This window comes from Cynara cardunculus, assembly GCF_001531365.2.
Source record: "Cynara cardunculus var. scolymus isolate 2C chromosome LG 10, CcrdV1, whole genome shotgun sequence".
NCBI classification, from domain to species: Eukaryota; Viridiplantae; Streptophyta; class Magnoliopsida; order Asterales; family Asteraceae; genus Cynara; species Cynara cardunculus.
The window spans coordinates 10,587,826-10,600,000 of NC_037537.1; the positions used below are offsets into that span (position 1 = coordinate 10,587,826).

The 12,175-nt window shown below is 35.9% G+C and overlaps 1 protein-coding gene across 1 annotated transcript; it reads left to right on the forward strand.

Annotated features, from left to right (window-relative positions):
• The first annotated feature begins 3,385 nt into the window (after positions 1-3,385).
• On the forward strand, positions 3,386-11,647 carry LOC112519811 (enoyl-[acyl-carrier-protein] reductase [NADH], chloroplastic-like). Its single transcript, XM_025128106.1, has 13 exons — positions 3,386-3,519; positions 4,590-4,886; positions 5,070-5,179; positions 6,158-6,213; positions 6,303-6,387; positions 6,663-6,710; positions 7,029-7,103; positions 7,836-7,947; positions 8,044-8,095; positions 8,223-8,274; positions 8,350-8,407; positions 8,551-8,649; positions 11,266-11,647. The coding sequence occupies exons 2-13, from the start codon at positions 4,613-4,615 to the stop codon at positions 11,421-11,423; spliced, it is 1,179 nt and encodes a 392-aa protein (XP_024983874.1). The 5' UTR covers positions 3,386-3,519; positions 4,590-4,612; the 3' UTR covers positions 11,424-11,647.
• Positions 11,648-12,175: the final 528 nt, after the last annotated feature.

Below are 12,175 nucleotides of genomic sequence, written 5' to 3' on the forward strand. Positions count from 1 at the left end.
ACAAAACTAATCTTGAAAGGGGACCAAAAAGGAAAACCCAAATGATCTCTTGGTTCAAACCCGATCGGCCATATTACTCATGTAAAAAGACAAACAAAACAGATCTGGAAACATAGAGAACAACAAGAACAGATCTAGAAAAAGGGAAACAGATCTGCTTACGCTCAAACGAACATACGGTCTTACATGAGAACCAGAATCAAAGGTAGACCAAACATCACAGTGAGATCTGGTAATCGAGATCTTGCGAACTCGTAAACCAAGGAACTCAAACCATTCATCTGTTTGATTAAAGAGATTAATGAAAGTGTAACAAAGAGATTATTGAAAGAAAACGTACCTGATACGCTCTGATGCTATGTTAAAATCTTAAACATTAATGAAGATTACTTTTATTTCAAACATATAACAGATGATGAACTATAACAACACTTTGAGACAACTATATCTAATAAAGTATCAAGAATAATCTAGAGAACAGTTTAAAATATAGAGAGAATACAGAGAGAAAGGAGAGCTGAAAAGTTAGCTAAAAGATTTGAAAATGAATTATTAACCGGCTATGAGAAAGAGAGAGGCTTTATATATTTTTCATGAATAACACTTTTAGTCCTTGAAGAATATGAAAACTGACTCTGCTACCCTTGAGAAACTCCCACATATGAGGCGCAGTCCTCCTTCTATTTACCCAAAAAACAACTTTGTAACAAATGACATTTTCTACCCCAACTTGTTAACCTGTTATCAAACAAGTACAAACAAAGTTAAGTTAGTCAAGATTGGATATCAAAATATCTTTTAACACCTCCCGTAGTTCCAATTGTTGGACCCCTCCCATTGCAGGCCTTCAATTCCAACATCCTCCACTGCTAAATCTCCCGTGTCCCCTACTTTCACCTAGAACTTCTCTCTCTTTTTCTCTCTGTCTCTTCCTCGGTTTCCTTCTCCACTGAATACATATGTACTCTTCACATTCTAAACCTGCAACCCGATCTCCAATGCCTCTCAACCTCCAACCCCCTTTATCCACCTCCCCCACCTACAACCCATAGATCCAAGGGTTTTTTTTTCCTTCAATCAGTATATTGTCCTTTGATTTAGGATTGCTTTAAGATTTGATTTAGTGTTTCAGGATCATTTTAAGATTTGATTTAGGAATTTTATCTACGTTGATTTATGCTTGCAATTTAGGTTTTGTTTGAGTTTGATTTATGTTTATGATTTTGAATTTAAATTTAGGGTTTTCATCCTTTTCCATGAAGAATATGAAGATTCAATAGATTTTTTATAACAAAAAATAAGAGAAAAGAGTAAAAAAGACTCTAGATATCAAGAGTTAACAGAGTTAGATAGAGGGACCTTAGTCATAAGTTTTTTGACAACCATTAAGACTAAACACATAATTTCTCGAGTTTAGAGTCAAATCCATAATCCAGTTTATAAAATATTATATACTTAAATTGAATTTTGGTTCGTGGGATTCTTTCTAATTTTTTTCTCCAATTCTTTGGTGAACAAAATCCTCCCATCCACCCACCCACCCAACCTAAACTATTTGCGACTTTCAAGGTTATTATGTTATGTAACTGTGCTGCCAATGCCATGAGCCATGACTTGTAATTCAATCATTTAACGTTGTATTTTTTTTCATCATTAAAGAGACCAAGAATAATAATAGATAAAAGGGTGAATTCATTATATTTTACCTTATTAAATAAACAATTTTTATCTATTTTATTATTTTTATTCTAATTAACAACCGATTTTCAAAATCATCTACGTGAATAGTCGGAATATCCCGCCAATTTACACTTGTACCAACTGCTCTAATTTGATCCAAAAACATAGCCAATGAATTGGTACTCCTATTTGCTTAGTAAGAGGCATAACGTGTATGTGTGGTAGTTGGATTGGTGAAAAAATTATTTTACATTTATTATAGGTTCCATATAGAGTATAAATTATATCAATATAGTAAGAATTTGGATCATATGTGGATCATGAATGGAATTAATGTGTGTAACTAATATTTCGACCCTATTGCAGTTTATATAGGTATCATTTAAAATTTACTCGGAGACAATCCAAATACTTCCTCTAAAAAAACCATTGCTCACTAATTTTCTAAGGTCTAACATTTCGCTCATTATTGATGTTTGTACTACTTACAGACGTCAATAAATATCAAAATATGACGTCTTTTTGATCGTTCTAACATGGTAATATTACACCCATTAAAAAACATTTGTCTTTTTTACCATGAACGTTAGTTTTAAAACACGGTTCCTTATCTTCTTCTCAATTAAGGAGCCGTTTACTGAACACTTATTTGGTAAATGCTTATCGGATAAATTTTCTCATCGGATGAACATGAGAAAGACCAAGAATCTTACCGGATAAGAGCGATGAAAAGGATAGAGAGTCGTACCCAGTAAATGAGGATGCCGACTCTTACCCAGGTAAGCGCTTACACAGTAAATTATTGCATTCGATATGTTTTGATGTACTAAAATCTTACGCATCAAAATAAGTTATAATGTTAATTTCTGTCAATAAACGCTTACCGGATAAACATTTGGGTAAACGGCCGCTAAGTATAATTCTAATGGAAAAGTTAATATTTCCTAAAAGTTATTGCTATAATTAATTTATTTCGTAATTTAGATTAAAATATGACTATTTCCGGGATTAATAAATCTTTAAACGAATGCAACCAAAGCGTCTGCAACCAATTACATATCGAGATTTAAGTTAAGTAACAATTTATGTGCAAGAATATTTGATTAATCAAATCAAGTGAATTTGAACAAATAAATTGGTTATTGTCAACCCCAACTGATCCTACCTGAAACCCGCCCGCCTTCAAGAAAACAAATGTCACTCAACGACTGAGGTTAGCCAAGGAGCCCGAAAAAAAACCCGAGACTCGTATTGTTTCTGGGCTCATCCCATACCTTTACCAATGGAGCTACCCACCGTAGGCAAATCAAGTGAATTTGAAATACCAAAATTTCTTTTGATAATTTTTTTTGATTCGATTTTTTCAAGATAATTATTTTTGTCCTTATCATCAGATCAGACATAGAAGTCTGACTGAGACTAGAGTTCGAGCTTGTTAGGCCCGAGCCTTTTGGGGCCACCCTCGAAACAAGATTTGGGCTTATTACTCCCCGGTTTTGAATCTCAAATCAACGAATTCAAAGCAGAACTTTTTGAAGCAAAATAAATATATATATCAAAATGGCAAATTCATGAATGATTACGATTGTATAGCCCAGCCCCAGAGACCCATTGGGGCAATCCTGGTCTATTGTTGCAATTTCTTACACTAAGTGCCAAAACTCAGTTGTTTCGGTACTTCCAAAGCTTTCCAACGGCACCCACAAAGACAGCTAAGGAAGGCAGCTTAGTTTGTATCGAAACCTATTAAGCATCTAACCATATATATACATCTTCATAGGCAGACGAAGGTGGGAGTAGGAGCTACAGAGATTGTTCAACGTCTGGCCGATCGGATAGGTCAGTGAGATTTAGTGCATTGATCAAACTACATTCGTTCTTTCTTCCTCTCTTTTTTGGTATTGATGGTAGTTTTACTTTAATTCTTGTGGATTATTATTGTTACCTTGATCTAAGATCACCTTTATTGTTGTGGGGTTTTATGGTTTAACTGAACATTGAAGAATTGTGTTGGTTTTGTTTCATGATCTCACATTGTTTTGGGTTTTAAGGTTTCATTTTCAGCTGTTGTTTATGTTTTCATGTTTCTCATAGGCCTTCCTTGTATTTTTGATAGAGAGGGGAGACCCTCCAGATCAAGATAAAACACTAAAACGCTAAAACAGCAACAATGAAGCCCTCGGGTAGGAGGAAACCTCAACTACCAGAATCCAAGGCCTTCCTTGTATTTAAATCCAAGTAATTGAGTTTCCTTCGTGAGCCTTGTTCAACTCGTGTGGCAAATGGAGGATCAACATTCTACTTTAAAATCAAAATGAATTTGTTCAAATTCAGAGAAACATGCATCACTAACGATAAATTTTGTGAACTTGAAAAGGGGATCCCAAATCTCACTGGATTTGTGGTTTTTTCATAGCAAGTATATGCATGAATATTTGCCCTTTTATTTTGCAATTCTATGCTCACCATCATTAGAAGAGCAACGTCTTACATGGATGATGGTAAGAAGTAGGGTCGGGTATTAGTATTCAGAACTTAATAATTACTACCTTTGTTGGAAAAAAAATGCAATGTTCAGTCTTTGATCAGCAATCAAATACCTAAAAACACAAAAATTGAGAGAAGTTGTTGAAAACAATCAATCTCGCTAATGTTTTCTAATGGTTGTTAAGAGGCAAATGGGTAAATTTTGGATTGAAATTCTTTTAAAAAAGGAAAATTACATTTTCTGGGGACAACCCATAATTTTATTCTAGTTCTTTTTAGGGATTGGGGGTGGAGGGAGTAAAACAAACATTATGATTCAATTATCAAGGAGCATGTCTTGCTGACAAATTGAGAAATAGCTAATTGTTTCAATGCTTTTTTTGATCCGTGTTAATAGATTCTCATTTCTTGCATGACTGCAGTTTCGCGATAAACCTCTAGTGAAATGGCAACTGCTACTTCAAACATGCATGTTGCTATAGCAAAACCCTTCACTTTTCCTTCCTGTGAAGTTTCAAAGTCGAGTGTTGCAGTTTTCAGCGGTGGAATTAGAGAGGCATCATGGACGAAGCTTAAGAGCTCTTGCCATATCTCTTCAACACATGTAATTTCTCAAAACATTGCATCCAGTCCTGTGAAATTTAATAGGCTGGTCACAAAAGCAATATCTGAGTCCAATGACACAAAGCCCCTCCCAGGATTGCCCATTGATCTCAGAGGTTAGATTTCTGGGCTAGTCCTTTTATATTGGTTTATGCAATGCTAATGTCAAAAATAAGCAGAAATTCCAGGAGTACTTTGTTTTCCTGCTCAACGCTTTTATGAATGAAGCTAAAATTGTGACAAGAAGATAGTGCAAATCCTGTTCAAACATGATAATGGTTTTTTATTTGTATTTGCAGGCAAGAGGGCATTCATTGCTGGCATAGCCGACGATAATGGATATGGATGGGCAATAGCAAAATCTCTAGCTGCTGCTGGGGCTGAAATTCTTGTTGGCACATGGGTTCCGGTAAGTAACTGAACCTAGCTGTTAGTAGTTTTTATCATATCATTTTCTGGGATGTTAACTCATTTTACCATGTATTCTTACATACCCTGGCACCCTGTCCTAAGCTGGGACAAATAATTTGATCACTTTTGTTAGTGATTCCATGAAAATGAAAGCAATTGGAACCATGTTAAGGCATAAGTCTTGAGTTATGCGTTGCATCAGAGTCTTTTTGTAGTGCTTAGAAATGGATCACATCATTTATACCAACGAGCTTGGCAGCATACGAGTGGGTGTGTGAGTTCTGAATTTTAAAAAATGGTGTGCAAGTATATGTCATTTTTATTTTGCATGGCATGCTCCATCATAATCTGACTATAATGAGTGTAAATGAGTTGCACCAATGCAATTATGTTAATGAGTATGCATGTAAATAAAATAGCAAACTTAAGGTGTAACTAGGATAACCAAGATTGATAATGCATATCATACGGACGGCATGCTCAAACAAAAATGCTAGAATTATAGTCAAAAAAGGAAAAAGAATAAGAACAAATAGGAAGGAGAGGAGGCATAGCAGAAACAACAAGCAGGGGACCTGTACAATGGACAAAAGCAGAGGAGATGAGTAAGTACGAAGAAGAAAAATATTGGGACATTACAAGAGAGGTACAAAATAAAAGTTGAGAGCTTAAGTTTTCAGATCATGGTGTGCCTACTTTACATTCGTCAAAATTATATATATGTAAATTGTTGGCATTTGAAGCAATCTGTTCAATTTCTCTGCCTTGGAAGTAATGGAAGCCTTAAAATCAAATTTTAAAACAAGAAAAGTAAGCAAAGTCGTATCTTAACACGCAAGCAACCCATATGAGGCACACCCACTCAGCCATTTATTAAATGAGTGCCAATCTGATTTCCATCAGAGGCTTCTTCCTGTTGATTAATAGTTTCCAGGCTACCTAAAATGTAATTATTTGTTGATAATGTTTTTTGTAGGCACTCAACATATTCGAGACCAGTCTTCGGAGGGGGAAGTTTGATGAATCACGTGTGTAAGTATCCACAGTCTACCAATTATTAAGTTAATCTAAGATAATGTTGTGATGCTCAACTGATCAGTGAGTGTATTTTGTTGTTTTAGGCTGCCAGATGGGTCTTTGATGGAAATCACTAAAGTGTATCCCTTGGATGCCGTTTATGACACTCCTGAAGATGTTCCTGAAGATGTAGGTTTAATTTGTAATGAAGAATGTTGCCACAGTTTTTATTTTTGAAGTACATAATATTTATATATGGCAAATGAAACTCACACACTCTCCCCACCTTTGGGGAGGTTGGAACCCTTTACCTCTAGGAAGGTTGAGTTACCGTATACAGCTAGGCCAAGGGCCTTATATACATATATACAAGTGTCATATATATATATATATATATATATATATACATATATATACACACACACATACACATATACATCCTATAATAATGCTGAATTATGCAGGTACAATCAAATAAACGTTATGCAGGATCCTCAAAGTGGACTGTTAAGGTATGCATTCCTAAATCATCACCCCTTCAGTGTGACCACCACCACTTCTCAAAGTGAATCATCTGGAAATTTGAAGAATCCATTCATAACATAATCAGTATGCACTTGAGATGCAAATAATGTCTCGCGGCTGAGTGAATATCACAAGGAGTGTGATGGCAAAAGTATAAATATGCTCTATGTTGGAACTTGGAGGCATAAGGGTACATGGGTCCAGATGAGTTATATGTGGATATTGGGATTAAGAAAATTCTAAAAAATCAGCTTCAAGATTGCATATTGAAACTTCGAATAAGCAGACTCCATGATGTTCTGCAGGAAGTTGCTGAATCTGTGAAAGAGGACTTTGGTAGCATTGACATTCTTGTGCATTCACTAGCCAATGGACCTGAGGTATTTTTGTGTATTATTACGTGATGTTATTCGTGGTACTTCCAAGTACATGTCACATAGATCAATTGCTTGATGCTCCTAATTTGCTCACCAATGTTCTCCAATAGAATTTTTTTTTGAAGTATATAATATTTATATATGACAAATGCAACAAATAAACTCAAACCAATAGAAATTTATGGTCTCAATTTTTCTTAAAACAGAAAAGATATTTTGGAAGATTGATAACGAGGAAAAAGGTAAAGACAAAGGTCCATATGATCCGTGAACGTTTTATAGCATTGCTTGAAGCAGAAATATGTTAGTACAAGATGAGATGTTTTGAGATATAAAACTAATAGATAGTACCTAACGAAGTCTACACACAGATTTTCTTTTCGGAACCGTCAAAAAGATTTATTAAGTTTGAGTGAAATCAAAGAAACTGAATACAAGACAACAAACTGAGCAGTTAAAAACTAAAGACGAGAACTATGGACTTAGCAAAACTAATGTCAATGGGCAGCTGGACCACAACTTTCCACTACCTATACCAAACTGAAATCTCCATGACTAATTTGACGCAATTACGAAGAAATTCACCAAGCATTGTCCCATCTGATTTTTTAATTGAAATTAGAAGCAAAATGTCGAGTAATCTATATAATATCTTGAAGCAAAATGTCGAGTAATTGACATTTCAACTTAAGAGGCTTTCTAAAAATAGAGATACTAATTAAGCATGGCATGCAGGTTAGCAAACCTCTCTTGGAAACATCAAGGTATGGGTATCTTGCGGCCATCTCTGCATCCAGCTACTCTTATGTATCTTTGCTAAAGCATTTTGTCCCAATAATGAACCCGGGTACATTTTTCTTCGTCCCAATAAATTCAAAAAATTATTTCTTGTAACATCTATAGAGCAGTTTTATCAGCAAAGTCGATATCTTTCTTGTTCCAGGTGGTGCTTCAATTTCTCTGACCTACATTGCGGCTGAAAGGATCATACCAGGGTAAATTCCCTTTTGTGTTCAACCCTAGACCAACAGAGTATTTTATTGTTTTTATTTGCCCATTTGGAGCTTGGCTTTTTCATACCATTCAAAGAGACCGCTGCTAATCGTACCCTTTAATACACAGATATGGTGGAGGTATGAGTTCAGCCAAGGCTGCTCTGGAGAGCGACACAAAGGTTAGTGTTTTCTTGATCCTTTCTTGATGGTGTGTTCTATAGGCTTCTATTAACCTGATTGGCTGATACTTACAGGTATTGGCTTTTGAAGCTGGAAGAAAACATAGAATCAGAGTGAACACCATATCTGCAGGTAATACAAATCACACTTGCAAGTTGCAACTTTATTGCAATCTTTCCGTCTTTATATATACCTGTGGTTCTTGTTCATCATCATATGCTAAATGCAAAACACTATTTGAATATTATATATCGTTCTTGATTTTGTTCTTCCAGGACCATTGGGGAGCCGTGCTGCTAAAGCCATTGGTTTCATTGATATGATGATTGATTATTCATCAGAGAATGCACCCTTGCAGAAAGAACTATCTGCAGGTGAGTGTCAATCTTCCTTCATAACTTTGTCGGGGTGTGACTGATTTTTTTATGATCTAGAAACCTAATTATCTCGACCAACTTTGTCAAATTCTTCCTGAAACTATTTTATATTATAGTAAATTGTAGCAATTAGCTACCTCTCCTAATTCTCTGCCAACACGATGGTTAATTTCACTTGAATGACAGAAAAAGACTCTCATCCCTTTGATGTTTTGTTTCGAGGATCTAGAAAGTGTCCTAAACCTAAAACCCATCTGGATGGAGTCTTTCTACCTCCCTAAAACTTGGAAAGTGAAAAGCTGTAAGGAAAAAAGAAGGTAACTTTATTCCCCTCGATTTGTTGGAAATGATCAACACTATGTCTCCCAATAGACTTGAACATACAACCTAAGGATTGTAGAGATTCACTGATACCATCTTGGTAATTTCTCTATGAATCGAAGTAACCAAAATCTTCAGAGATCCTCTAATTTTTTTTATCTTTTTTGATCAATTCTCAGGCTTAGCAGTCTCTTTGTACAATGCATAGAGGACTTCCTGAAGCATAAAAACCTTCAGCCTTGGTGCATTAGGGTGATCCTTATTATGTTGTAAAACTAATTACACTTGTGAGATTGTACATTCACACGATTAAGTTACTTTGTGTCCAACTAGTTTATTCCCTCTGTCCGAGAATAAATGCCCACAACAAAAATGGCACACAGATTTGGGAATATGTAATTATTACACTTTTTAATCAACTAAAAGACAATTTTACCCTTAATAATACACAGAGAGAGAGAGAGAGAGATTTTCTCCATCCCATAAGGGTAGAATGGTAAAGTGAACACTTATTTTGGGACAAACTAAAATAGAAATGTGGACCTTTATTTTGGGACAGAGGGAGTATTAGCTAACAGCTAGCTAACTTATTAATCAACAACTAGTTTTTCAGCTAACAACCTGTTTATAAGTCAATAGTTTGCTTATGAGCTAGTTTGTCAAATATAGCCTAAATGACCAATTTTCCATCTTGGGCATCATAGAACTATGGAGAGGGGAGATTTTTCTCGACGATAGTGCACTAGGAAAACCATCGAGCGTCCATAGCGAATAGGTAGGTCCAATGAGTAGGTCTCAGCATTGTAGAATGATTGCTTCCGATTGAATATGCTAGATAAGGGCCAGTCGGTGAATAACGAACGATAGGTAAGATACAGTGTCAGGAAGACTTTTTCYCTCCAGATCGAGATAGTTTGATTCACAAAAGGCAAACAGATGAAAAGGTAGCAAATTATGTCCGTCCGTTCGAATAAGGTCTTCYACCCTTCCATTCCTACCAAGCCATCAATAACTGGCTGGAGAGGAGATACAAGTGAGTTGTCCGGCTATGGGGTACAAACAAAGATTGCTGAGTGCGATGGTGGCCTTCCCCGCCATGAAATAAATGGAGCATAGGAGTACCAGATACGAGATTCCATGTTCTKCTTGTGGGTTCCCCCGATTTGGCTTTTGATAATCGATGAAATACCAAAATAGTAAAGGTAAACATACTAATTTGGAAACATTGGGCAATTTACTTTATACCTACTATTCCGTCGGTTCCAAGTCTGATTTTCTTTGTTTTTTTAATGAGGATGAGGTTTTTGAACAGAATACTTAAGGGCTGGAGTGAAGAACCACAAAAGCACTAGTATACAAATGACCAAGAACTACATATGGTCTGAGGGGAGAAAGAGTAATGTAGGCAGCAACCGATCAAGAAATGTAGTGGTTGTCCGACCTCATAGGGTAAAAAAATGAAGAGTAGCTAAATGAAAGAAGTGAAGCACAATGCACCGRAGGGGATCCAAATACGTGACAAGGGAGGCCGGGTGATTGAATAGGACTTGCTAACTGATCATACTATTCATTAAGTCGCTCTTTCCGCATCTCTACTTTCAATAAGAAGTGTTCATTTGTCGAAAAGGGGTTCCAATACCAATAGATGTTTCCATAAGAGAGAATAGAGTGATGTTTCTAGAAGACGAATAAGATCAGAAAGGCAAACAAATAGGGCAATGGCTTCGGTTAGAGCAGCTTTTTGATCTTCTCAATTCTTAAAAAATATTTACTCGCGATCAGGAACATGCTATGGAACATCCAAACAAGAAATATGACCCGGAAAGCATTGGTTTTTGTAAGGGCTGTCGTGTTCATACCTTTTTTAGAAGGGGTCTCGGCTTAGAAGAGTCTGTGGCCCGTTTGAATAATTCGACCCGGCTGTTTCAGCCGTGGCTTAGTGGCTAGTCTCTCTTAACAAGCAGTCGCCGTACCATAGCCCAACCACTTACTACCTCAGCTAGGTAGTCTCCTAACTATGAGACCGCGCCCAACAGAAAGACTTGWGGTCAACTATCGTATTATCCCTAAAAGGGGGACTCTAACTAAAAAAGTGGAATACTCATCATATGTGACTGGCACTGTACTCTGCTATGCTACTAAAGGACCCATTTATCATCACGAATCTCTCATCGTATACGACTGTTGGTCTTCTTGCATATATTGCTCATTGGGTATTTGAGTGAGTGAGTGAGTGTGTGTTTTATTTTCTTTTCATACTACTAATAACGTGATGAAAATGGATGTAAACAGAGGAGGTGGGAAATGCTGCTGCTTTTCTGGCATCGCCTTTGGCTTCAGCCATCACGGGAACAGTCTTGTATGTAGACAATGGTCTGAATGCAATGGGAGTTGGAGTCGACAGCCCGGTCTTTAAGGATCTAAACATCCCAAGAGACAACCAAAGATAAGGAAGGAAGGAAGGTATGAACAAAAATTTGAAGGTTTTCCTTTTAAATTGAAGTGAAAGTATGTAATGGGTTTTTCGGAATAGGCTAGTTTGGCTTCCCATTCTGAGATATTGGTGTTCGAACTTATTAGACTCTAGACATAGTAGTAATAACACTACACTTGTTGAGCAGATTATGCAGTTGATGTTTGTTGCGAACATGGATGGGGTTGAGTGTTTTTGGATACATGATGCTGCTTCTTTTGTGTTAACAAAATTTTATAACCCATTCGTTAATGCTTATTATTATTATTATTATTATTATTATTATTATTATTATTATTATTATTATTATTATTATTATTATTATTATAAATTAATAATTTAATTAACGATATCCTTATGACAGGATTTATTATATTAATTAAAAATATAATTATTTGAATCTATGTATTTGGTCATGATGAATTCAAAGCATCTTCTGTAGCAAACTTTAATACTAGAACACGTCGTGTAATAAAATAAAAATCACGTTCTGAATTTAATTATGTGGTGGTAAGTTTATGTTCATTCTAATTTTCCATTAGAGATGAAACAAACGGTCGTAACCGGATTTGGGTTGGTTCTCTCGGACAACCTTCATATAATAATATAACATAATATTCACATACAAAATTAACATGTCAACATATTCTTACATTAGGGTGTAAGTAGTGACGGTAAAAAACCGGTCCTACACTATTTCAAAACTGGCCATAACCGCTCCTAACGTAA